The sequence below is a fragment of the Salmo salar genome, chromosome 27, assembly GCF_965601325.2.
Source record: "Salmo salar chromosome 27, fSalSal1, whole genome shotgun sequence".
Taxonomy (NCBI): Eukaryota; Metazoa; Chordata; class Actinopteri; order Salmoniformes; family Salmonidae; genus Salmo; species Salmo salar.
In genome coordinates, this window is record NC_138317.1 from 46,044,746 (window position 1) to 46,072,500 (window position 27,755).

The following is a 27,755-nucleotide window of genomic DNA, read 5'->3' on the forward strand; positions in this document are numbered from 1 at the left end:
TGAGTCTAGATGTTATCACATCAGGAGAAGAACAGTTACTGAGTCTAGATGTTATCCAGTCAGGAGAAGAACAGTTAGTGAGTCTAGATGTTATCCAGTCAGGAGAAGAACAGTTACTGAGTCTAGATGTTATCACATCAGGAGAAGAACAGTTACTGAGTCTAGATGTTATCACATCAGGAGAAGAACAGTTACTGAGTCTAGATGTTATCACATCAGGAGAAGAACAGTTACTGAGTCTAGATGTTATTACATCAGGAGAAGAACAGTTACTGAGTCTAGATGTTATTACATCAGGAGAAGAACAGTTACTGAGTCTAGATGTTATTACATCAGGAGAAGAACAGTTACTGAGTCTAGATGTTATTACATCAGGAGAAGAACAGTTACTGAGTCTAGATGTTATCACATCAGGAGAAGAACAGTTACTGAGTCTAGATGTTATCCAGTCAGGAGAAGAACAGTTACTGAGTCTAGATGTTATCCAGTCAGGAGAAGAACAGTTACCGAGTCTAGATGTTATTACATCAGAAGAAGAACAGTTACTGAGTCTAGATGTTATCACATCAGGAGAAGAACAGTTACTGAGTCTAGATGTTATCCAGTCAGGAGAAGAACAGTTACTGAGTCTAGATGTTATCACATCAGGAGAAGAACAGTTACTGAGTCTAGATGTTATCCAGTCAGGAGAAGAACAGTTACTGAGTCTAGATGTTATTACATCAGGAGAAGAACAGTTACTGAGTCTAGATGTTATTACATCAGGAGAAGAACAGTTACTGAGTCTAGATGTTATCCAGTCAGGAGAAGAACAGTTACTGAGTCTAGATGTTATTACATCAGGAGAAGAACAGTTACTGAGTCTAGATGTTATTACATCAGGAGAAGAACAGTTACTGAGTCTAGATGTTATCCAGTCAGGAGAAGAACAGTTACTGAGTCTAGATGTTATTACATCAGGAGAAGAACAGTTACTGAGTCTAGATGTTATTACATCAGGAGAAGAACAGTTACTGAGTCTAGATGTTATTACATCAGGAGAAGAACAGTTACTGAGTCTAGATGTTATTACATCAGGAGAAGAACAGTTACTGAGTCTAGATGTTATCCAGTCAGGAGAAGAACAGTTACTGAGTCTAGATGTTATCACATCAGGAGAAGAACAGTTACTGAGTCTAGATGTTATCACATCAGGAGAAGAACAGTTACTGAGTCTAGATGTTATTACATCAGGAGAAGAACAGTTACTGAGTCTAGATGTTATCCAGTCAGGAGAAGAACAGTTACTGAGTCTAGATGTTACCACATCAGGAGAAGAACAGTTACTGAGTCTAGATGTTATTACATCAGAAGAAGAACAGTTACTGAGTCTAGATGTTATCCAGTCAGGAGAAGAACAGTTACTGAGTCTAGATGTTCTCACATCAGGAGAAGAACAGTTACTGAGTCTAGATGTTATCCAGTCAGGAGAAGAACAGTTACTGAGTCTAGATGTTATTACATCAGGAGAAGAACAGTTACTGAGTCTAGATGTTATTACATCAGGAGAAGAACAGTTACTGAGTCTAGATGTTATTACATCAGGAGAAGAACAGTTACTGAGTCTAGATGTTATCCAGTCAGGAGAAGAACAGTTACTGAGTCTAAATGTTATTACATCAGGAGAAGAACAGTTACTGAGTCTAGATGTTATCACATCAGGAGAAGAACAGTTACTGAGTCTAGATGTTATCACATCAGGAGAAGAACAGTTACTGAGTCTAGATGTTATCACATCAGGAGAAGAACAGTTACTGAGTCTAGATGTTATCCAGTCAGGAGAAGAACAGTTACTGAGTCTAGATGTTCTCACATCAGGAGAAGAACAGTTACTGAGTCTAGATGTTATCACATCAGGAGAAGAACAGTTACTGAGTCTAGATGTTATCCAGTCAGGAGAAGAACAGTTACTGAGTCTAGATGTTATCACATCAGGAGAAGAACAGTTACTGAGTCTAGATGTTATCACATCAGGAGAAGAACAGTTACTGAGTCTAGATGTTATTACATCAGGAGAAGAACAGTTACTGAGTCTAGATGTTATTACATCAGGAGAAGAACAGTTACTGAGTCTAGATGTTATCCAGTCAGGAGAAGAACAGTTACTGAGTCTAGATGTTATTACATCAGGAGAAGAACAGTTACTGAGTCTAGATGTTATCCAGTTAGGAGAAGAACAGTTACTGAGTCTAGATGTTATCACATCAGGAGAAGAACAGTTAGTGAGTCTAGATGTTATCCAGTCAGGAGAAGAACCGTTACTGAGTCTAGATGTTATTACATCAGGAGAAGAACAGTTACTGAGTCTAGATGTTATCCAGTCAGGAGAAGAACAGTTACTGAGTCTAGATGTTATCCAGTCAGGAGAAGAACAGTTACTGAGTCTAGATGTTATCACATCAGGAGAAGAACAGTTACTGAGTCTAGATGTTATCACATCAGGAGAAGAACAGTTACTGAGTCTAGATGTTATCCAGTCAGGAGAAGAACAGTTACTGAGTCTAGATGTTATTACATCAGGAGAAGAACAGTTACTGAGTCTAGATGTTATTACATCAGGAGAAGAACAGTTACTGAGTCTAGATGTTATCACATCGGGAGAAGAACAGTTACTGAGTCTAGATGTTATCACATCAGGAGAAGAACAGTTACTGAGTCTAGATGTTATCCAGTCAGGAGAAGAACAGTTACTGAGTCTAGATGTTATCCAGTCAGGAGAAGAACAGCCCAGAGTCTAGTGTGGCCCAGGGTCTAGTGTGGTCCAGAGTCTAGTGTGGTGTAGTGTGGCCCATAGTCTAGTGTGGCCCAGAGTCTAGTGTGGCCCAGAGTCTAGTGTGGCCCAGAGTCTAGTGTTGTCTAGTGTGGCCCAGAGTATAGTGTTGTCTAGTGTGGCCCAGAGTCTAGTGTGGCCCAGAGTCTAGTGTGGCCCAGAGTCTAGTGTGGTCTAGTGTGGCCCAGAGTCTAGTGTGGCCCAGAGTCTAGTGCGGCCCAGAATCTAGTGTGGTCTAGTGTGGCCCAGAGTCTAGTGTGGCCCAGAGTCTAGTGGGGTCTAGTGTGGCCCAGAGTCTAGTGTGGTCTAGTGTGGCCCAGAGTCTAGTGTGGTCTAGTGTGGCCCAGAGTCTAGTGCGGCCCAGAGTCTAGTGTGGCCCAAAATCTACTGTGGCCCAGAGTCTAGTGTGGCCCAGAGTCTAGAGTGGCCCAGAGTCTAGTGTTGTCTAGAGTGGCCCAGAGTCTAGTGTGGTCTAGTGTGGCCCAGAGTCTAGTGTTGTCTAGTGTGGCCCAGAGTCTAGTGTTGTCTAGTGTGGCCCAGAGTCTAGTGTGGTCTAGTGTGGCCCAGAGTCTAGTGTGGCCCAGAGTCTAGTGCGGCCCAGAGTCTAATGTGGTCTAGTGTGGCCCAGAGTCTAGTGTGGCCCAGAGTCTAGTGTGGCCCAGAGCCTAGTGTGGCCCAGAGCCTACTGTGGCCCAGAGTCTAGTGTTCCCCAGAGTCTAGTGGGGTCTAGTGTGGGCCAGAGTCTAGTGTGGCCCAGAGTTTAGTGTGGCCCAGAGTCTTGTGTGGTCCAGAGTCTAGTGTGGCCCAGAGTCTTGTGTGGTCCAGAGTCTAGTGTGGCCCAGAGTCTAGTGTGGCCCAGAGTCTAGTGTGGCCCAGAGTCTAGTGTGGTCCAGAGTCTTGTGTGGTCAAGAGTCTAGTGTGGCCCAGAGTCTAGTGTGGCCCAGAGTCTATTGTGGCCCAGAGTCTAGTGTGGCCCAGAGTCTAGTGTGGTCTAGTGTGGCCCAGAGTTTAGTGTGGTCTAGTGTGGCCCAGAGTCTAGTGTGGCCCAGAGTCTAGTGTGGCCCAGAGTCTAGTGCGGCCCAGAGTCTAGTGCGGCCCAGAGTCTAGTGCGGCCCAGAGTCTATTGTGGCCCAGAGTCTAGTGTGGTCTAGTGTGGCCCAGAGTTTAGTGTGGTCTAGTGTGGCCCAGAGTCTAGAGTGGCCCAGAGTCTAGTGTGGCCCAGAGTCTAGTGTGGCCCATAGTCCAGTGTGGCCCAGAGTCTAGTGTGGTCTCGTGTGGCCCAGAGTCTAGTGTGGCACAGAGTCTAGTGGGCCCAGAGTCTAGCGTGGCCCAGAGTCTAGTGTGGCCCAGAGTCTAGTGTGGTCTAGTGTGGCCCAGAGTCTAGAGTTGCCCAGAGTCTAGTGTGGCCCAGAGTCTAGTGTGGCCCAGAGTCTAATGGGGCCCAGAGTCTAGTGTGGCCCAGAGTCTAGTGTGGTCTAGTGTGGCCCAGAGTCTAGTGTGGCCCAGAGTCTAGTGTGGCCCAGAGTCTAGTGTGGCCCAGAGTCTAATGGGGCCCAGAGTCTAGTGTGGCCCAGAGTCTAGTGTGGTCTAGTGTGGCCCAGAGTCTAGAGTGGCCCAGAGTCTAGAGTGGCCCAGAGTCTAGAGTGGCCCCGAGTCTATTGTGGCCCAGAGTCTAGTGTGGTCTAGTGTGGCCCAGAGTCTAGTGTGGCCCAGAGTCTAGTGTGGCCCAGAGTCTAATGGGGCCCAGAGTCTAGTGTGGCCTAGAGTCTAGTGGGGTCTAGTGTGGCCCAGAGTCTAGTGTGGCCCAGAGTCTAGTGTGGTCTAGTGTGGCCCAGAGTCTAGTGTGGTCAAGTGTGGCCCAGAGTCTAGTGTGGTCTAGTGTGGCCCAGAGTCTAGTGTGGTCTAGTGTGGCCCAGAGTCTAGTGTGGCCCAGAGTCTAGTGTGGTCTAGTGTGGCCCAGAGTCTAGTGTGGTCTAGTGTGGCCCAGAGTCTAGTGTGGTCTAGTTTGGCCCAAAGTCTAGTGTGGCCCAGAGTCTAGTGTGGCCCAGAGTCTAGTGTGGCCCAGAGTCTAGTGTGGCAAGAGTCTAGAGTGGCCCAGAGTCTAGAGTGGCCCAGAGTCTAGTGTGGTCTAGTGTGGCCCAGAGTCTAGTGTGGCCCAGAGTCTAGTGTGGCCCAGAGTCTAGTGTGGCCTAGAGTCTAGTGTGGCCCAGAGTCTAGTGTGGCCCAGAGTCTAGTGTGGTCTAGTGTGGCCCAGAGTCTAGTGTGGTCTAGTGTGGCCCAGAGTCTTGTGTGGTCTATTGTGGCCCAGAGCCTAGTGTGGCCCAGAGTCTAGTGGGGTCTAGTGTGGTCCAGAGTCCAGTGTGGCCCAGAGTCCAGTGTGGCCCAGAGTCTAGTGTGGTCTAGTGTGGCCCAGAGTCTAGTGTGGCCCAGAGTCTAGTGTGGCCCAGAGCCTACTGTGGCCCAGAGTCTAGTGTTGCCCAGAGCCTAGTGTGGCCCAGAGCCTACTGTGGCCCAGAGTCTAGTGTGGCCCAGAGTCTAGTGTGGTCTAGTGTGGCCCAGAGTCTAGTGTGGCCCAGAGTCTAGTGTGGCCCAGAGTCTAATGGGGCCCAGAGTCTAATGGGGCCCAGAGTCTAGTGGGGTCTAGTGTGGCCCAGAGCCTAGTGTGGCCCAGAGTCTAGTGTGGTCTAGTGTGGCCCAGAGTCTAGTGTGGTCAAGTGTGGCCCAGAGTCTAGTGTGGTCTAGTGTGGCCCAGAGTCTAGTGTGGTCTAGTGTGGCCCAGAGTCTAGTGTGGCCCAGAGTCTAGTGGGGTCTAGTGTGGCCCAGAGCCTAGTGTGGCCCAGAGTCTAGTGTGGTCTAGTGTGGCCCTGAGTCTAGTGTGGTCAAGTGTGGCCCAGAGTCTAGTGTGGTCTAGTGTGGCCCAGAGTCTAGTGTGGTCTAGTGTGGCCCAGAGTCTTGTGTGGCCCAGAGTCTAGTGTGGTCTAGTGTGGCCCAGAGTCTAGTGTGGTCTAGTGTGGCCCAGAGTCTAGTGTGGTCTAGTTTGGCCCAAAGTCTTGTGTGGCTCAGAGTCTAGTGTGGCCCAGAGTCTAGTGTGGCCCAGAGTCTAGTGTGGCAAGAGTCTAGAGTGGCCCAGAGTCTAGAGTGGCCCAGAGTCTAGTGTGGTCTAGTGTGGCCCAGAGTCTAGTGTGGCCCAGAGTCTAGTGTGGCCTAGAGTCTAGTGTGGCCCAGAGTCTAGTGTGGCCCAGAGTCTAGTGTGGTCTAGTGTGGCCCAGAGTCTAGTGTGGTCTAGTGTGGCCCAGAGTCTTGTGTGGTCTATTGTGGCCCAGAGCCTAGTGTGGCCCAGAGTCTAGTGGGGTCTAGTGTGGTCCAGAGTCCAGTGTGGCCCAGAGTCCAGTGTGGCCCAGAGTCTAGTGTGGTCTAGTGTGGCCCAGAGTCTAGTGTGGCCCAGAGTCTAGTGTGGCCCAGAGCCTACTGTGGCCCAGAGTCTAGTGTTGCCCAGAGCCTAGTGTGGCCCAGAGCCTACTGTGGCCCAGAGTCTAGTGTGGCCCAGAGTCTAGTGTGGTCTAGTGTGGCCCAGAGTCTAGTGTGGCCCAGAGTCTAGTGTGGCCCAGAGTCTAATGGGGCCCAGAGTCTAATGGGGCCCAGAGTCTAGTGGGGTCTAGTGTGGCCCAGAGCCTAGTGTGGCCCAGAGTCTAGTGTGGTCTAGTGTGGCCCAGAGTCTAGTGTGGTCAAGTGTGGCCCAGAGTCTAGTGTGGTCTAGTGTGGCCCAGAGTCTAGTGTGGTCTAGTGTGGCCCAGAGTCTAGTGTGGCCCAGAGTCTAGTGGGGTCTAGTGTGGCCCAGAGCCTAGTGTGGCCCAGAGTCTAGTGTGGTCTAGTGTGGCCCTGAGTCTAGTGTGGTCAAGTGTGGCCCAGAGTCTAGTGTGGTCTAGTGTGGCCCAGAGTCTAGTGTGGTCTAGTGTGGCCCAGAGTCTTGTGTGGCCCAGAGTCTAGTGTGGTCTAGTGTGGCCCAGAGTCTAGTGTGGTCTAGTGTGGCCCAGAGTCTAGTGTGGTCTAGTTTGGCCCAAAGTCTTGTGTGGCTCAGAGTCTAGTGTGGCCCAGAGTCTAGTGTGGCCCAGAGTCTAGTGTGGCAAGAGTCTAGAGTGGCCCAGAGTCTAGAGTGGCCCAGAGTCTAGTGTGGTCTAGTGTGGCCCAGAGTCTAGTGTGGCCCAGAGTCTAGTGTGGCCTAGAGTCTAGTGTGGCCCAGAGTCTAGTGTGGCCCAGAGTCTAGTGTGGTCTAGTGTGGCCCAGAGTCTAGTGTGGTCTAGTGTGGCCCAGAGTCTTGTGTGGTCTATTGTGGCCCAGAGCCTAGTGTGGCCCAGAGTCTAGTGGGGTCTAGTGTGGTCCAGAGTCCAGTGTGGCCCAGAGTCCAGTGTGGCTCAGAGTCTAGTGTGGTCTAGTGTGGCCCAGAGTCTAGTGTGGCCCAGAGTCTAGTGTGGCCCAGAGCCTACTGTGGCCCAGAGTCTAGTGTTGCCCAGAGTCTAGTGTTGCCCAGAGCCTAGTGTGGCCCAGAGCCTACTGTGGCCCAGAGTCTAGTGTGGCCCAGAGTCTAGTGGGGTCTAGTGTGGGCCAGAGTCTAGTGTTGCCCAGAGTCTAGTGTTGCCCAGAGCCTAGTGTTGCCCAGAGCCTACTGTGGCCCAGAGTCTAGTGTGGCCCAGAGTCTAGTGGGGTCTAGTGTGGTCCAGAGTTTAGTGTGGCCCAGAGTCTTGTGTGGTCCAGAGTCTTGTGTGGTCCAGAGTCTAGTGTGGCCCAGAGTTTAGTGTGGCCCAGAGTCTTGTGTGGTCCAGAGGGTAGTGTGGCCCAGAGTCTAGTGTGGTCCAGAGTCTTGTGTGGTCCAGAGTCTAGTGTGGCCCAGAGTCTAGTGTGGCCCAGAGTCTAGTGTGGTCCAGAGTCTAGCCTGGCCCAGAGTCTTGTGTGGCCAAGAGTCTTCTGTGGCCCAGAGTCTAGTGTGGCCCAGTGTCTAGTGTGGTCTAGTGCGGCCCAGAGTCTAGTGCGGCCCAGAGTCTAGTGTGGCCCAGAGTCTAGTGTGGCCCAGAGTCTAGTGTGGTCTAGTGTGGCCCAGAGTCTAGTTTGGCCCAAAGTCTAGTGTGTCCCAGAGTCTAGTGTGGCCCAGAGTCTAGTGTGGCCCAGAGTCTAGTGTGGCAAGAGTCTAGAGTGGCCCAGGGTCTAGTATGGCCCAGAGTCTAGTGTGGCCCAGAGTCTAGTGTGGCCCAGAGTCTAGTGTTGTCTAGTGTGGCCCAGAGTATAGTGTTGTCTAGTGTGGCCCAGAGTCTAGTGTGGCCCAGAGTCTAGTGTGGTCTAGTGTGGCCCAGAGTCTAGTGTGGCCCAGAGTCTAGTGGGGTCTAGTGTGGCCCAGAGTCTAGTGTGGCCTAGAGTCTAGTGTGGTCCAGAGTCTTGTGTGGCCCAGAGTCTAGTGGGGTCTAGTGTGGTCCAGAGTCTAGTGTGGCCCAGTGTCTAGTGTGGTCTAGTGTGGCCCAGAGTCTAGTGTGGTCTTGTGTGGCCCAGAGCCTTGTGTGGTCTAGTGTGGCCCAGAGCCTAGTGTGGCCCAGAGTCTAGTGTGGTCTAGTGTGGTCCAGAGTCCAGTGTGGCCCAGAGTCCAGTGTGGCCCAGAGTCTAGTGTGGTCTAGTGCGGCCCAGAGTCTAGTGTGGCCCAGAGTCTAGTGTGACCCAGAGTCTAGTGTGGCCCAGAGTCAAGTGTGGCCCAGAGTCTAGTGTGGCAAAGAGTCTACTGTGGCCCAGAGTCGACTGTGGCCCAGAGTCTAGTGTGGCCCAGAGCCTAGTGTGGCCCAGAGCCTAGTGTGGCCCAGAGCCTATTGTGTCCGAGTCTAGTGTGGCCCAGAGTCTAGTGGGGTCTAGTGTGGTCCAGAGTTTAGTGTGGCCCAGAGTCTTGTGTGGTCCAGAGTCTAGTGTGGCCCAGAGTCTAGTGTGGCCCAGAGTCTAGTGTGGCCCAGAGTCTTGTGTGGTCCAGAGTCTTGTGTGGTCCAGAGTCTAGTGTGGCCCAGAGTCTAGCCTGGCCCAGAGTCTAGTGTGGCCCAGAGTCTAGTGTGGCCCAGAGTCTAGTGTGGCCCAGAGTCTTGTGTGGCCAAGAGTCTTCTGTGGCCCAGAGTCTAGTGTGGTCTAGTGTGGCCCAGAGTCTATTGTGGCCCAGAGTCTAGTGTGGCCCAGAGTCTAGTGTGGCCCAGAGCCTAGTGTGGCCCAGAGTCTAGTGGGGTCTAGTGTGGTCCAGAGTTTAGTGTGGCCCAGAGTCTAGTGTGGCCCAGAGTCTAGTGTGGCCCAGAGTCTAGTGTGGCCCAGAGTCTAGTGTGGCCCAGAGTCTAGTGTGGCCCAGAGTCTTGTGTGGTCCAGAGTCTTGTGTGGCCCAGAGTCTTGTGCGGTCCAGAGTCTAGCCTGGCCCAGAGTCTTGTGTGGCCCAGAGTCTAGCCTGGCCCAGAGTCTAGTGTGGCCCAGAGTCTTGTGTGGCCAAGAGTCTTCTGTGGCCCAGAGTCTAGTGTGGCCCAGAGTCTAGTGTGGTCTAGTGTGGCCCAGAGTCTATTGTGGCCCAGAGTCTATTGTGGCCCAGAATCTAGTGTGGCCCAGAGTCTAGTGTGGTCTAGTGTGGCCCAGAGTCTAGTGTGGCCCAGAGTCTAGTGTGGTCTAGTGTGGCCCAGAGTCTAGTGTGGCCCAGAGTCTAGTGTGGTCCAGAGTCTAGTGTGGCCCAGAGTCTAGTGTGGCCCAGAGTCTAGTGGGGTCTAGTGTGGCCCAGTGTCTAGTGTGGCCCAGAGTCTAGTGTGGTCTAGTGTGGCCCAGAGTCTAGTGTGGCCCAGAGTCTAGTGTGGCCCAGTGTGGCCCAGAGTCTAGTGTGGCCCAGAGTCTAGTGTGGCCCAGAGTTTAGTGTGGCCCAGAGTCTAGTGTGGCCCAGTGTCTAGTGTGGTCTAGTGTGGCCCAGAGTCTAGTGTGGCCCAGAGTCTAGTGTGGTCTAGTGTGGGCCAGAGTCTAGTGTGGCCCAGAGTCTAGTGTGGTCTAGTGTGGCCCAGAGTCTAGTGTGGCCCAGAGTCTAGTGTGGTCTAGTGTGGCCCAGAGTCTAGTGTGGCCCAGAGTCTAGTGTGGCCCAGAGTCTAGTGTGGCCCAGAGTTTAGTGTGGCCCAGAGTCTAGTGTGGCCCAGTGTCTAGTGTGGTCTAGTGTGGGCCAGAGTCTAGTGTGGCCCAGAGTCTAGTGGGGCCCAGAGTCTAGTGTGGCCCAGAGTCTAGTGTGGCCCAGAGTCTAGTGTGGCCCAGAGTCAAGTGTGGCCCAGAGTCTACCTCTTTGTGTCTTTGAATTATAGAGTTATGGAAGTTTGCCCAGTGTGTGTGTATCTAATGTGCCCTGTAGGGCTGAACATACATGATGAACCAGCTGCTGTGTCTCTCCCCTCCAGCTGAACTCCCCCCCCCTTACACAGCCATCGCCAGTCCCGACCCAGGGGGGGTACCAGTCATCAACTGCCGGGTGTGCCAGTCTCTCATTAACCTGGATGGCAAGCTGCAGCAGCACGTGGTGAAATGCACCGTGTGCAACGAGGCCACGGTAAGACTCACCTGCACCTGTGTGTGTGTGTCTGTGTGTGTGTCTCGTGTGTGTGTGTGTGTGTGTGTGTGTGTGTGTGTGTGTGTGTGTGTGTGTGTGTGTGTGTGTTAGTGTGTGTGTGTGTGTGTGTGTGTGTGTGCACCTACTGCAGGGACTGGCAGATCTTTGTAGGCCGACGGATCCGTTTTATTTTGGGGAACTCACTCGGGGTCTCAACTTAGACATGTAGTTGTGTATCAGCAATTTTAATCCGTATTTTGATTAACCATGTCAGCTAAAATGTTTTAGATTGGTAAATGAGTGTAGCTGCTAGCTATCTGAACATGTTATTGTGTTTGAGTTACCGACCGGGTGGAGGCCTTCATTGATTTTCTTATTCACTTTCAATCAGATGCACTACATGACCTAAAGGATGTGGACACCTGCTCGTCGAACATCTCATTCCAAAATCATGGGCATTAATATGGAGTTGGTCCCCTCTTTTGCTGCTATAACAGCCTCCACTCTTCTGGGAAAGGCTTTCCACTAGATGTTGGAACATTGCTTCTATAACAGCCTCCAGTCTTCTGGGAAGGTTTTCCACTAGATGTTGGAACATTGCTGCGGGGACTTGTTTCCATTCGGCCACGAGAGCATTAGTGAGGTCGGGCACTGATGTTGGGCGATCTCGATAATCCATTTCTATATGGACCTCGCTTTGTACACGGGGGCATTGTCATGCTGAAAGAGGAAAGGGCCTTCCCCAAACTGTTGCCACAAAGTTGGAAGCACAGAATCATCTAGAATGTCATTGTATGCTGTAGCGTTAAGATTTCCCTTCACTGGAACTAAGGGGCCCGAACCATGAAAAACAGCCCCAGACCATTATTCCTCCTCCACCAAACTTTACAGTTGTCACTATGCATTGGGGCAGGTAGCGTTCTCCTGGCATCCGCCAAACCCAGATTCGTCAGTCGGACTACCAGATGATGAAGCGTGATTTATAATTCCAGAGAACTTGTTTCCAATGGCGGCGAGCTTTACACCACTCCAGCCGACGCTTGGCATTGCGCATGGTGATCTTAGGCTTGTGTACATCTGCTCGGCCATGGAAACCCATTTCATGAAGCTCCCGACCAACAGTTATTGTGCTGATGTTGCTTCCAGAGGCAGGTTGGAACTCGGTAGTGAGTGTTGTAACTGAGGAAAGACCATTTTTACGCACTTCAGCACTCGGCGGTCCCGTTCTGTGAGCCTGTGTGGCCTACCACTTCGCGGTTGAGCCGTTGTTGCTCCTAGACGTTTCCACTTCACAATAACAACACTTACAGCTGACTGGAGCAGAAATTTGACGAACTGACTTGTTGGAAAGGTGGCATCCTATGACGGCGCCACGTTGAAAGTCACTGAGTTCTTCAGTTCTGGCCATTCTACTGCCACTCGCCACATGTTTGTCTATGGAGATTGCATGGCTGTGTACTTGATTTTATACACCTGTCAGCAACGGGTGTAGCAGAAATAGCCAAACCCACTAAAAGAGGTGTCCCCATACTTTTGTATATATTGTGTATCATATTCAAAAACTGCTAAATCTTCCACAAGGGAAAATGTGTAGATTTGCAAAAAACTTGCTTTAAAACTGCACGTTTTCTCAACACCACATGGCAAAATTTGAATTGCAGGAAATTAACATTTTCTCTCTCCGCTGTCAAGAGAGAACTTACAGTTGACCGGGGCAGAAATTTGACGAACTGACTTGTTTGGAAAGGTGGCATCCTACGACGGTGCCACGTTGAAAGTCACTGAGCTCTTCAGTAAGTCCATTCTACTGCCATTGTTTGTCTACGGAGATTTTTGTTGTTTGTCTGTTTGTCATACTAGAGCATGAACACATCTATCTCCATATCGGAAACCAGAGTGGTGTGTATTATGGACAGGAGTTTTTCCTGGTCACGTGGGTAGGAAAAACACTGCTGGGTCCCTAGTTGTTGCTTAGACACAATACGGCCCAGAGTTTTTCCTGATCAGTCCTAGACTAGTTTACAGCTTTGTATTTTCTGTTTTGCTGGGCTCAGCTCTTGGGTTTGAAGTGCTTTAAATTGGATACTTGAATTTGGACTTAAATGTAGGTGTAGACTGACTAGACAGGACTATACTATACTGACTAGACAGGAATAGACTAGACTGACTAGACAGGAATAGACTAGACTGACTAGACAGGACTAGACTAGACTGACTAGACAGGACTATACTATACTGACTAGACAGGAATAGACTAGACTGACTAGACAGGACTATACTATACTGACTAGACAGGACTATACTATACTGACTAGACAGGAATAGACTAGACTGACTAGACAGGACTATACTAGACTGACTAGACAGGACTATACTATACTGACTAGACAGGAATAGACTAGACTGACTAGACAGGACTATACTATACTGACTAGACAGGAATAGACTAGACTGACTAGACAGGACTATACTATACTGACTAGACAGGACTATACTATACTGACTAGACAGGAATAGACTAGACTGACTAGACAGGAATAGACTAGACTGACTAGACAGGACTATACTATACTGACTAGACAGGACTATACTATACTGACTAGACAGGACTATACTATACTGACTAGACAGGAATAGACTAGACTGACTAGACAGGACTATACTAGACTGACTAGACAGGAATAGACTAGACTGACTAGACAGGACTATACTATACTGACTAGACAGGAATAGACTAGACTGACTAGACAGGACTATACTATACTGACTAGACAGGAATAGACTAGACGGACTAGACAGGAATAGACTAGACTGACTAGACAGGACTATACTATACTGACTAGACAGGACTATACTATACTGACTAGACAGGAATAGACTAGACTGACTAGACAGGACTATACTAGACTGACTAGACAGGAATAGACTAGACTGACTAGACAGGACTATACTATACTGACTAGACAGGACTATACAATACTGACTAGACAGGACTATACAATACTGACTAGACAGGACTATACTATACTGACTAGACAGGACTATACTAGACTGACTAGACAGGAATAGACTAGACTGACTAGACAGGAATAGACTAGACTGACTAGACAGGAATAGACTAGACTGGAATATACTAGACTGAGTAGACAGGACAGGAATATACTAGACTGACTATACAGGAATAGACTAGGCTAGACAGGAATAGACTAGACTGACTAGACAGGACAGGGATACTAGACTGCCTAAACAGGAATATACTAGACTGACTAGACAGGACAGGGATATACTAGACTGACTGGACAGGAATAGACTAGACTAGACAGGAATAGACTAGACTGATTAGACAGGACAGGGATAGACTAGACTGGCTAGACGGGAATAGACTAGACAGGAATAAACTAGACTAGACAGGAATAGACTAGACTGATTAGACAGGACAGGAATATACTAGACTGACTAGACAGGAATAGACTAGACTGACTAGACAGGACAGGAATATACTAGATGGACTAGACAGGAATAGACTAGACAGAAATAGACTAGACTGACTAGACAGGACAGGAATATACTAGACGGACTAGACAGGAATAAACTAGACTAGACAGGAATATACTAGACTAGACAGGAATAGACTAGACTGACTAGACAGGACAGGAATATACTAGACTGGACATGAATAGACTAGACTATTCATACTGTATACAAGTAATGTAGTCTCCTGAACACTGTCATCCTACCTTAAGGCCAGGGTTGGGTTCTATACCACACACCAGACCCTACAGTACTACAGACCCTACAGACCCTACAGTACTACAGACCCTACAGTACTACAGACCCTACAGTACTACAGACCTTACAGTACTACAGACCCTACAGACCCTACAGTACTACAGACACTACAGTACTACAGACCCTACAGACCCTACAGTACTACAGACCCTACAGACCCTACAGTACTACAGACCCTACAGTACTACAGACCCTACAGACCCTACAGTACTACAGACCCTACAGACCCTACAGTACTACAGACCCTACAGACCCTACATTACTACAGACTAGAGGTTGACCGATTAATCGGAATGGCCGATTAATTAGGGCCGATTTCAAGTTTTCATAACAATCGGTAATCGGTATTTTTGGCCACCGATTTGCCGATATATATTTTTTTTAAACCTTTAGTTAACTAGGCAAGTCAGTTAAGAACACATTCTTATTTTCAATGACGGCCTAGGAACGGTGGGTTAACTGCCTTGTTCAGGAGGCAGAATTACAAATTTTTACCTTGTCAGCTTGGGGATGCAACCTTACGTTAACTAGCCCAACGCTCTAACCACCTGCTTTACGTTGCCAAGGTAAGTTGCTAGCTAGCATTAAACTTATCTTATAAAAAAACAATCAACTAATCATAAACACTAGTTAACTACACATGGTTGATGATATTACTAGTTTAGCCTGTCCTGCTTTGCATATAATCGATGTGGTGCGCATTCGCGAAAAAGGACTGTCTTTGCTCCGACGTGTACCTAACCATAAACATCAATGTCTTTCTTAAAATCAATACACAAGTATATATTTTTAAACCTGCATATTTAGTTAATATTGCCTGCTAACATGAATTTCTTTTAACTAGGGGAAATGTGTCACTTCTCTTGCAAACAGAGTCAGGGTATATGCAGCAGTTTGGGCCGCCTGGCTCGTTGCGAACTGTGAAGACTATTTCTTCCTAACAAAGACAGCCGACTTAGCAAAACGGGGGATGATTTAACAAAAGCTCATTTGCGAAAAAAAGCACAATCGTTGCACGACTGTACCTAACCATAAACATCAATGCCTTTCTTAAAATCAATACACAGAAGTATATATTTTTAAACCTGCATATTTAGCTAAAAGAAATCCAGGTTAGCAGGCAATATTAACCAGGTGAAATTGTGTCAGTTCTCTTGCGTTCGTTGCACGTAGAATCAGGGTATACAGAATCTGGCTCGTTGCGAACTAATTTGCCAGAATTTTACGGAACTATGAAATAACATTGTAGGTTGTGCGATGTAACAGGAATATTTAGACTTATGGATGCCACTCCGTTAGATAAAATACGGAACGGTTCCGTATGTCACTGAAAGAATAAATGTTTTCGAGATGATAGTTTCCGGATTTGACCATATTAATGACCTAAGGTTTATTATATTATAGTTAAGTCTATGATTTGATATTTGATAGAGCAGTCTGACTGAGCGGTGGTAGGCAGCAGCAGGCTCGTAATAGTCAAAGGTATGTGGTTTAGAGAGAAATAGTCGACGCGTCATAATTCCTGTAATAACTTGCGGCTGAACTTGAAAGGCGTTCCTTCGTTATTTTACCGTTCATGTCTTCCATAGAGAATGTCTTGATCTACTTCAAATAAGGTCTGTGTTTTGTGATTAAACCGTCTCGGCGTTTTGATACCCGTGTAAATCTCACTAAGGTAACGTTTGTCAACATATTTTCAGAAATCCACTCTACACATTTTTTTTTTATCTTCGCTTATATTGATCAGAGTTATATCCTATGGATATCTGCACAGTTATAAAATTGGCAAGGTGGTGTAAGCCTAAACCAAACACAGACCCTATTTTAAGTTAATCTAAAAATATCCTATGGAATAAATGAAGGAACCGCTTTTCAGATTTTGCTAGAAGGTGTCATGGGAATTATGACTCGCACTTTGGTAGTCAATTCTTACCATGCCCGTTATTAAAATAGGATTTCCTGCATATAGAAAGTTTTTGTTTTCAGCATTCATCACAGGTAACTTAAACTCTATTTTTATTATTCAAACAGTTGAGAGTATTTGTCTCCTAAGCAGACTCTTCAGTATCGTTGTCACTTCAGAGCTGTGTGTGTGTGGTGTGTATATATATATACATATAAAAAAATCATAACAATAATCGGCCGATTAATCGGCATCGGCTTTTTTGGTCCTCCAATAACCGGTATCGGTATCGGCGTTGAAAAATCATAATCGGTCGACCTCTACCTCAGACCCTACAGTACTACAGTGCCCTATGTCTAAAATCCGTTTCCTCAGTCGTCTCAGCTGAGAAGGATCAAATAGTGTGTCAGTCGATCCATGCGGCCCGGGGCTGACCTCGCTAAGAGGCTATTAGTAGCAGTTCTTTGGACTGCCGTGTTCTGCTCCGTCTGGACTCAACCAAAAAGGGCTGGGGCTAATACACTTCAATCCATAGCCATGACTGGGCAGAATGTGGACTAATCAGAATGTGTTTTCCCCCCTCAATAATAGCATGGTATGTCACTGTTTTTGAATGTGTTATGTATTATGGGATGTACAGTGGCCTTCAGAAAGTATTCGTACCCCTTCACTTATTCAACATTTTTGTTGTGTTACAGCTTGAATTTAGAAAATGATTAAATATTTTAATATTTCTCACCCATTTACACACAATACCCCATAATGACAATCATGTCTGTAGATATTTTTCAAATATATTGAAAAAGATTTGCAGAAATATCTCACTGTACGTAACTATTCACACCCCTGAGTCACACCCCTATTCACACCCCTGAGTCACACCCCTATTCACACCCCTATTCACACCCCTGAGTCACACCCCTGAGTCACACCCCTATTCACACCCCTGTCACACCCCTGAGTCACACCCCTGAGTCACACCCCTATTCACACCCCTGAGTCACACCCCTGAGTCACACCCCTGAGTCACATGCCTATTCACACCCCTGAGTCACACCCCTGAGTCACACCCCGAGTCACACCCCTATTCACACCCCTATTCACACCCCTGAGTCACACCCCTATTCACACCCCTGAGTCACACCCCTATTGACACCCCTGAGTCACACCCCTGAGTCACACCCCTATTCACACCCCTGAGTCAATACTTTGTACTGTAGAATCACCTTTGTCAGTGATTACAGCTGTGAGTCTTTCTGGGTCAGTCTCTAAGAGCTGGGAGTCTTTCTGGGTCAGTCTCTAAGAGCTGTGAGTCTTTCTGGGTTAGTCTTTAAGAGCTGTGAGTCTTTCTGGGTCAGTCTTTAAGAGCTGTGAGTCTTTCTGGGTTAGTCTTTAAGAGCTGTGAGTCTTTCTGGGTCAGTCTGTAAGAGCTGTGAGTCTTTCTGGGTCAGTCTGTAAGAGCTGTGAGTCTTTCTGGGTCAGTCTGTAAGAGCTGTGAGTCTTTCTGGGTCAGTCTCTAAGAGCTGTGAGTCTTTCTGGGTCAGTCTGTAAGAGCTGTGAGTCTTTCTGGGTTAGTCTTTAAGAGCTGTGAGTCTTTCTGGGTCAGTCTGTAAGAGCTGTGAGTCTTTCTGGGTCAGTCTGTAAGAGCTGTGAGTCTTTCTGGGTCAGTCTGTAAGAGCTTTCCACACCTGGATTGTGCAACATTTGGCCATTTATTATTTCCAAAATTATTTAAGCTTTGTCAAGTTGATTATTGATCATTGCTAGACAGCCATTTTCAGGCCTTGTCATAGATTTTCAAGTAGATTTTCAAGTAGTCAGAACTGTAAACATGGCCACTGAGGAACATTCACTGTCTTCTTGGTGAGCATCTCCAGTGTAGATGTGGCCTTGTGTGTTGTAGGTTATTGTCCTGCTGAAAGGTGGATTCATCTCCCAGTGTCAGGTGGAAAGCGGACTGAACCAGGCTTTCCTGTAGGATTTTGTCTGTGTTTAGCTCCACTCCGTTTCTTTTTTTTATCCTGAACAACTCTCCAGTCCTTAATGATTACAAGCATACCCATAACATGATGCAGCCACCACTATGCTTGAAAATATGGAGAGTGGTACTCAATAATGTGTTGCCCCAAACATAACACTTTGTATTCAGGACAAAAAGTGAATTGCTTTGACAAATATTTTGCAGTATTAATTTAGTGCCTAGTTGCAAACAGAATGCATGTTTTGGAATATATATTTTTCTGTTTAGGCTTCCTTGTTTTCACTCTGTCATTTAGGTTAGTATTGTGGAGTAACTACAATGTTGTTGATCCATCCTCAGTTGTCTCCTATCACAGCCATTAAACTCTGTAACTGTTTTAAAGTCACCATTGGCCTCATGGTTAAATCGCTGAGCGGTTTCCTTCCTCTCCGGCAACTGAGTTTGGAAGGACACCTGTATCTTTGTAGTGACTGGGTGTATTTATAAGGGCACAGGGTGAGACCCAGATGCAGAGACGGGAGGCAGATGGTTCGAGTCTCTGATATTTATTAGTATCCAAGAGGCAGGCAAGAGAATGGTCGTGGACAGGCAAAACATCATAAACAAGGTCAGAGTCCAGGAGGTACAGAGTGGCAGGCAGGCAAGAGATCAGGGCAGGCAGGTGGGTTCAGAGTGGCAGGCAGGCAAGAGATCAGGGCAGGCAGGTGGGTTCAGAGTGGCAGGCAGGCAAGAGATCAGGGCAGGCAGGTGGGTTCAGAGTCAAGGCAGGCAAGGGTCAAAGGAGGACTTTGTGAGGACTCGCAAAAAAACAGAGAAAAGGAAAAGAGCAGGGAGTAACACCCGTGTGGCTCAGTTGGTAGAGCATGGTGTTTGCAACGCCAGGGTTGTGGGTTTGATTCCCACGGGGGACCAGTCCGGGTAAAAAAAAATTATGAAATGTATGCATTCACTACTGTAAGTCGCTCTGGATAAGAGCGTCTGCTAAATGACTAAAATGTAAATGTAACATGCTGTTTGACTTGACAACAGACAAACAGAGAACACAGGTATAAATACCCAGGGGATAATGGGGAAGATGGGTGACACCTGGACGGGGTGGAGACAAGGACAGGTGAAACAGATCAAGGTGTGGCAGTATTGATACACCATCCAAAGTGTAGTTAATATTTTCATCATGCTCAGAGGGATATTCAATGTTTTTTTTGTTTTTTTACCCATCTACCAATAGGTGCCTTTCTTTCCGAGACATTGGAAAACCTCCCTGGTCTTTGTGGATGAATATATGTTTGAAATTCACTGCTCAACTGAGGGATTACAGATAATTGTATGGGTATAGAGATGAGGTAGTCATTCCAAAATCCTGTTAAACACTATTATTGTACACAGAGTGAGTCCATGTTACTTATTATATGACTTGTTAAGTACATTTTTTAACTCTGAACTTATTTAGGCTTGCCATAACAAGGCATTTCAGCTTTTATATTTTTTAATTAATTTGTCAAATTAAAAAAACAGAATTCCAATTTGACATTATGGGGTATTGGGTACAGGCCAAGTGACAACAAAAATATCAATTTAATACATTTTAAATTCAGGCTTTAACACAACAAAATGTGGAAAAAGTGAAGGACTGTGAAAACTTTCTGGAGCCACTGGAGCTACAGCAGCTGTGTCTATTCAATGACATCTGATGTGAAGTTCTCCATCTGGTGTGAATCTGGTGTGAAGCTCTCCATCTGGTGTGAAGGTCTCCATTTGATGTGAAGGTCTCCATCTGGTGTGAAGCTCTCCATCTGGTGTGAAGGTCTCCATTTGATGTGAAGGTCTCCATTTGGTGTGAAGGTCTCCATTTGGTGTGAAGATCTCCATCTGGTGTGAAGGTCTCCATTTGGTGTGAAGGTCTCCATTTAGTGTGAAGGTCTCCATTTGGTGTGAAAGTCACCATTTGGTGTGAAGATCTCCATCTGGTGTGAAGGTCTCCATCTGGTGTGAAGGTCTCCATTTAGTGTGAAGGTCTCCATGTGGTGCGAAGGTCTCCATGTGGTGTGAAGGTCACCATCTGGTGTGAAGGTCTCCATCTGGTGTCCATCTGGTGTGAAGGTCTCCATCTGGTGTGAAGGTCTCCATGTGGTGTGATTGAAGGTCTCCATTTGGTGTGAAGGTCTCCATCTGGTGTGAAGGTCTCCATGTGGTGTGATGGAAGGTCTCCATTTGGTGTAAAGGTCTCCATGTGGTGTGAAGATCTCCATGTGGTGTGAAGGTCTCCATGTGGTGTGAAGGTCTCCATTTGGTGTGAAGGTCTCTATCTGGTGTGAAGGTCTCCATGTGGTGTGATGGAAGGTCTCCATTTGGTGTGCAGGTCTCCATGTGGTGTGATGGAAGGTCTCCATTTGGTGTAAAGGTCTCCATGTGGTGTGAAGATCTCCATGTGGTGTGAAGGTCTCCATGTGGTGTGAAGGTCTCCATTTGGTGTGAAGGTCTCTATCTGGTGTGAAGGTCTCCATGTGGTGTGATGGAAGGTCTCCATTTGGTGTAAAGGTCTCCGTGTGGTGTGAAGGTCTCCATGTGGTGTGATGGAAGGTCTCCATTTGGTGTAAAGGTCTCCATCTGGTGTGAAGCTCTCCATTTGATGTGAAGGTCTCCATGTGGTGTGAAGGTCTCCATCTGGTGTGAAGGTCTCCATTTGATGTGAAAATCTCCATTTGGTGTGATTGAAGGTCTCCATTTGGTGTGAAGATCTCCATCTGGTGTGAAGGTCTCCATCTGGTGTGAAGGTCTCCATGTGGTGTGAAGGTCTCCATCTGGTGTGAAGGTCTCCATTTGGTGTGAAGGTCTCCATGTGGTGTGAAGATCACCATTTGGTGTAAAGGTCACCATTTGGTGTAAAGGTCTCCATGTGGTGTGAAGGTCTCCATGTGGTGTGAAGGTCTCCATGTGGTGTGAAGGTCTCCATTTGGTGTGAAGGTCTCCATCTGGTGTGATGGAAGATCTCCATTTGGTGTGAAGGTCACCATTTGGTGTGAAGGTCACCATTTGGTGTGAAGGAAGGTCTCCATTTGGTGTGAAAGTCTCCATTTGGTGTGAAGGAAGGTGTCCATTTGATGTGAAGGTCTCCATCTGGTGTGAAGGTCTCCATTTGGTGTGAAGGTCTCCATTTGGTGTGAAGGTCTCCATTAGGTGTGAAATACTCCATTTGTAAAAAATTTTGCTTTGATGCAAACCAAAGGTATTGTTGAAGTTTACATAAACGTTTATTTCAATCATCCTTAAGGTTGTTCTCTTTCTTTCAGCCTATCAAAAACCCACCGACTGGGAAGAAGTATGTTCGGTGTCCCTGTAACTGTCTCCTCATCTGCAAAGACTCATCTAGGAGGATAGGATGTCCCAGACCCAACTGGTAGGTGATAGGATGCCCCAGACCCAACTGGTAGGTGATAGGATGCCCCAGACCCAACTGGTAGGTGGTAGGATGTCCCAGACCCAACTGGTAGGTGATAGGATGTCCCAGACCCAACTGGTAGGTGATAGGATGTCCCAGACCCAACTGGTAGGTGATAGGATGTCCCAGACCCAACTGGCAGGTGATAGGATGTCCCAGACCCAACTGGTAGGTGATAGGATGTCCCAGACCCAACTGGTAGGTGATAGGATGTCCCAGACCCAACTGGTAGGTGATAGGATGTCCCAGACCCAACTGGTAGGTGATAGGATGTCCCAGACCCAACTGGTAGGTGATAGGATGCCCCAGACCCAACTGGTAGGCCAGAGTTCATGACAGGCAGCTCTCTCTGTACATCAGCCCCAAGAATGCATACAGTGGACACAGGGCTTCTGGTCTAGAGTCCAGTAGGTATGTCCTTGCTGGTCCAGAGTCCAGTAGGTAAATCCTTGCTGGTCCAGAGTCCAGTAGGTAAATCCTTGCTGGTCCAGAGTCCAGTAGGTAAATCCTTGCTGGTCCAGAGTCCAGTAGGTAAATCCCTGCTGGTCCGGAGTCCAGTAGGTAAATCCCTGCTGGTCCGGAGTCCAGTAGGTAAATCCTTGCTGGTCCGGAGTCCAGTAGGTAAATCCTTGCTGGTCCGGAGTCCAGTAGGTAAATCCCCGCTGGTCCGGAGTCCAGTAGGTAAATCCCCGCTGGTCCGGAGTCCAGTAGGTAAATCCCCGCTGGTCCGGAGTCCAGTAGGTAAATCCCCGCTGGTCCGGAGTCCAGTAGGTAAATCCCCGCTGGTCCGGAGTCCAGTAGGTAAATCCCCGCTGGTCCGGAGTCCAGTAGGTAAATCCCCGCTGGTCCGGAGTCCAGTAGGTAAATCCCCGCTGGTCCAGAGTCCAGTAGGTAAATCCTTGCTGGTCTAGAGTCCAGTAGGTAAATCCTTGCTGGTCCGGGGTCCAGTAGGTAAATCCTTGCTGGTCCGGAGTCCAGTAGGTAAATCCCTGCTGGTCCGGAGTCCAGTAGGTAAATCCCTGCTGGTCCGGAGTCCAGTAGGTAAATCCCTGCTGGTCTGGAGTCCAGTAGGTAAATCCCTGCTGGTCCAGAGTTCAGTAGGTAAATCCTTGCTGGTCTAGAGTCCAGTAGGTAAATCCCTGCTGGTCCAGAGTCCAGTAGGTAAATCCTTGCTGGTCTAGAGTCCAGTAGGTAAATCCTTGCTGGTCCGGAGTCCAGTAGGTAAATCCCTGCTGGTCCGGAGTCCAGTAGGTAAATCCCTGCTGGTCCAGAGTACAGTAGGTACATTTTTGATTGCACATGGGGAGGATGTTTTCAGAAATGTTCTTAGAAAGAGGAAACGTTAAAAACCGGATATGTGTTTTTACATACAGGGATGTTCAAGACCATGAATCCAATAACAAACTGACCATCAGTAACCAACTTACCTGGGAAACACGGGTAAACAATATGATCCATCACTACTGTATGGTAACCCCACCCCCTCTGTGTGCCCCGCCCCCACAGCAGACGCATCATCAACCTGAGCCCTGTGATGGTGATTCCAGAGGAGCAGCCGGCCCAGCCAGCCCTGCCAGTCCAGCCTGAGGGCACGAGAGTGGTCTGTGGCCACTGTGGAAACACCTTCCTCGTATGTGGCCAATCAATGAGCAGCAGTCAGCACCTTCTGGCCTATCAGAGACTAGTCTGTATTCAGGTGTCTCAGAGTGGTAGTTCTGGTCTAGGATCAGGTCTCCTTTGTCCATTCCTTATAATTGAAAAGGCTAAACTGATCTTAAATCAGGAAGACTGAGACTCTTAATGACTGTGAAGTTTGGGAAGACAGAACAAGCAGATCTGGGAACAGGCTAGTCAGTCTGACTTGCCTCTCAAATCATCTGTGTGGTTCTGGTTGGTGTGCGTGTGAAACTTGGACTAATATAAGCGCTACCTGTTTAACCTTTTGCAGTAGGGTAGTTGGTACTTTGTAGCAGGTCATAGTGATACGTGCAGTGGGTTATGCATCCCACATGGCACCCTATTCCCTATATAGTGCACTACCTTTTTATTTTATTACCTTTATTTAACTAGGCGGGTCAGTTAAGAACAAATTCTTATTTACAATCACAGCCTAGGAACAGTGGGTTAATTGCCTTGTTCAGGGGACAGAACGACAGATTTGTACCCTTGTCAGCTCAGGGAATTGGACTTGCAACCTTTCGGTTACTAGTCCAACGCTCTAGCCACTAGGCTACCCTGCCGCCCCGCCCCGCCCCACTAGGCTACCCTTGACCAGGCACCCTACCCCCTGTATAGTGCACTACCTTGACCAGAACCCATAGGGTGCCATTTGGGACGTAGCCTACCTACAGTAGCAGTACCCTGGAGTGTTGTTAAAGATTGTTGCCCCGTTATGCGTCTTGGTGTCTAGGGTAACGAGGACTCTGCCGCGCCACCTTCTGATCTGGCTCTCCATGACAACAACACCTCTACAGACCAGGTCTCTATGAGCTGGGGGTTTCCACGGCGACCTTGGGGCTCCAATAAAGCGTTAAATAAACAATACTATATTAATATACAATAATAACGGGGCCTCTAATTCAGCTAATAACAACCTTTTGTCTAACCCCTAATCGCTCAAGTCAAATTGATGAGCAACATGGAATGAATGAGCCTCATACTAACGTTTCAACATGTAAAGGGTACGTCAGGTCCCTAATTAGTGACCCTCTACGCCAGTATCACAGATGACAACAAGAAAGATGGTGGATTACGTTTATGGAGATTGAAAGTGTTTGAAATCAGTGACAAGGCCTTTCAGTCGTCGTTAGTTGACTGTAGAGTAGAATTCAGTGTGTGAGTTTGACAATGTGTTTTGTCTGTATTCATGTGTTTTATGTGTGTGTGTGTGTGTGTGTGTGTGTGTGTGTGTGTGTGTGTGTGTGTGTGTGTGTGTGTGTGTGTGTGTGTGTGTGTGTTTGAGGTGTGTGTTAGAGAGAGAGAGAGGTCTGTAAACTGTATACTATCTAACCCAAACTGTTCTTGTCTTTTCCTCTGCAGTGGATGGAGCTCCGATTTAACACGCTAGCAAAATGCCCTCACTGCAAAAAAATGTAAATTCCTCAAACTTCAAATCGTTCAAATATGGTGGACCAGGTTATGTCCCGGATCATTTAACGTCCTCTGTTTGGTTTCTTGGTGATTTGAGTTTACCCAGGGTTTGCAGACTCTAGTCCTTAGTTAAGGAGAGAGAGAGAGAGGAGGGTATAAAGACATACAGAAACCCAGGAGAGAGAGAGAGAGAGAGAGAGGGGAGGGTATAAAGACATACAGAAACCCAGGAGAGAGAGAGAGAGAGAGAGAGAGAGAGAGGGGAGGGTATAAAGACATACAGAAACCCAGGAGAGAGAGAGAGAGAGAGGGGAGGGTATAAAGACATACAGAAACCCAGGAGAGAGAGAGAGAGAGAGAGAGAGAGGGGAGGGTATAAAGACATACAGAAACCCAGGAGAGAGAGAGAGAGAGGGGAGGGTATAAAGACATACAGAAACCCAGGAGAGAGAGAGAGAGGGGAGGGTATAAAGACATACAGAAACCCAGGAGAGAGAGAGAGAGAGAGGGGAGGGTATAAAGACATACAGAAACCCAGGAGAGAGAGAGAGAGAGGGGAGGGTATAAAGACATACAGAAACCCAGGAGAGAGAGAGAGAGAGAGAGAGAGAGAGAGAGGGGAGGGTATAAAGACATACAGAAACCCAGGAGAGAGAGAGAGAGAGAGAGAGAGAGAGAGAGGGGAGGGTATAAAGACATACAGAAACCCAGGAGAGAGAGAGAGAGAGAGAGAGAGAGGGGAGGGTATAAAGACATACAGAAACCCAGGAGAGAGAGAGAGAGAGAGAGGGGAGGGTATAAAGACATACAGAAACCCAGGAGAGAGAGAGAGAGAGGGGAGGGTATAAAGACATACAGAAACCCAGGAGAGAGAGAGAGAGAGGGGAGGGTATAAAGACATACAGAAACCCAGGAGAGAGAGAGAGAGAGCGATGGGAGGGTATAAAGACATACAGAAACCCAGGAGAGAGAGAGACTCTAACATCTTTGAATACGGTCATAACCTAACAATTGTTGTTGTCTTTGTGTCCCTCTCTCTCTGTCGCTCTCTCTCTCTCTCTTTCTCCTCTCTTTCTCCTCTCTCTCTCTCTCCTCTCTCTCTCTCTCCCTCCACCCTACAGATCATCTGTCGGTAGTTACCTTGGTAGTGCCCTTCTTTGACCACTCAGTGATAACGTGACCAATGTCTTTGTGTCCTCACAGATCGTCTGTGGGTAGTGCTCTTCCAAGGAGGCGTTGTTGTGCCTACATCACTGTGGGAATGATCTGCATCTTTATCGGAGTGGGATTAACAGTGAGTACTGCCGAATTAGAATTCCTTGAGTGGCACAGCGATCTAAGGCCCTGCATCTCAGTGATAGAGGCGCCACAACAGACCCTGGTTCAGCGGTCTAAGGCACTGCGTCACAGTGCTAGAGGCGTCACTACAGACCCTGGTTCAGCGGTCTAAGGCACTGCATCTCAGTGCTAGAGGCGTCACTACAGACCCTGGTTCAGCGGTCTAAGGCACTACATCTCAGTGCTAGAGGCGTCACTACAGACCCTGGTTCAGCGGTCTAAGGCACTACATCTCAGTGCTAGAGGCGTCACTACAGACCCTGGTTCGGTTCCAGGCTGTATCACAGCGGTCTAAGGCCCTGCATCTCAGTGCTAGAGGCGTCACTACAGACCCTGGTTCAGCGGTCTAAGGCCCTGCATCTCAGTGCTAGAGTTTGGCCAGCGTCGTCCGGGTTAGGGGAGGGTTTGGTCGGGGTAAGCCGTCATTGTAAATAAGAATTTGTTCTTAACTGACTTGCCCTAGTTAAATAAAGGTTAAATAAAGGTTACATTAATAAATATACAAAATGTCCCCCGGCTGAAATAATGGCTGTGTCCCGAATCACACGCTATACCCTTTATAGTGCAGTACTTTTGACCAGGGCCCATAGGGAACAGGGCCCATAGGGAATAGGGTGCCAGGGCTCATAGGGAACAGGGCCCATAGGGAATAGGGTTCCAGGGCCCATAGGGAATAGGGTGCCAGGACCCATAGGGAATAGGGCCCATAGGGAATAGGGTCCCAGGGCCCATAGGGCTCTTATCAAAAGTAGTGCACTATAAGGGACATGGGGTGCCATGTGTGATGCTGACTAACCCATATTTACCAGACTAGGACATGTCTGATGCTGACTAACCCATATTTACCAGACTAGGACATGTGTGATGCTGACTAACCCATATTTACCAGACTAGGACATGTGTAATGCTGACTAACCCATATTTACCAGACTAGGACATGTGTGATGCTGACTAACCCATATTTACCAGACTAGGACATGTCTGATGCTGACTAACCCATATTTACCAGACTAGGACATGTGTGATGCTGACTAACCCATATTTACCAGACTAGGACATGTGTGATGCTGACTAACCCATATTTACCAGACTAGGACATGTGTGATGCTGACTAACCCATATTTACCAGACTAGGACATGTGTGATGCTGACTAACCCATATTTACCAGACTAGGACATGTGTGATGCTGACTAACCCATATTTACCAGACTAGGACATGTCTGATGCTGACTAACCCATATTTACCAGACTAGGACATGTGTGATGCTGACTAACCCATATTTACCAGACTAGGACATGTGTGATGCTGACTAACCCATATTTACCAGACTAGGACATGTGTGATGCTGACTAACCCATATTTACCAGACTAGGACATGTGTGATGCTGACTAACCCATATTTACCAGACTAGGACATGTGTGATGCTGACTAACCCATATTTACCAGACTAGGACATGTGTGATGCTGACTAACCCATATTTACCAGACTAGGACATGTGTGATGCTGACTAACCCATATTTACCAGACTAGGACATGTGTGATGCTGACTAACCCATATTTACCAGACTAGGACATGTCTGATGCTGACTAACCCATATTTACCAGACTAGGACATGTGTGATGCTGACTAACCCATATTTACCAGACTAGGACATGTGTGATGCTGACTAACCCATATTTACCAGACTAGGACATGTGTGATGCTGACTAACCCATATTTACCAGACTAGGACATGTCTGATGCTGACTAACCCATATTTACCAGACTAGGACATGTCTGATGCTGACTAACCCATATCACATCATATTATACTGAGATGATAATA

At 47.7% G+C, this 27,755-nt stretch overlaps 1 protein-coding gene across 2 annotated transcripts in view; it reads left to right on the forward strand.

The window, feature by feature from the left end:
- The window catches only part of pip4p2 (phosphatidylinositol-4,5-bisphosphate 4-phosphatase 2), a 46,306-nt gene that overhangs the window by 14,713 nt on the left and 3,838 nt on the right, over nt 1-27,755 (forward strand). The window contains exons 2-7 of one of the 2 annotated variants that reach the window (XM_045709511.2): nt 10,237-10,385; nt 21,349-21,455; nt 23,004-23,127; nt 23,908-23,976; nt 24,537-24,589; nt 25,791-25,881. In XM_045709511.2, the coding sequence (XP_045565467.1) occupies nt 10,237-10,385; nt 21,349-21,455; nt 23,004-23,127; nt 23,908-23,976; nt 24,537-24,589; nt 25,791-25,881 (593 nt within the window). The remainder of the gene's footprint in view (nt 1-10,236; nt 10,386-21,348; nt 21,456-23,003; nt 23,128-23,907; nt 23,977-24,536; nt 24,590-25,790; nt 25,882-27,755) is intronic. The other variant, XM_014178845.3, reaches the window with a different exon arrangement.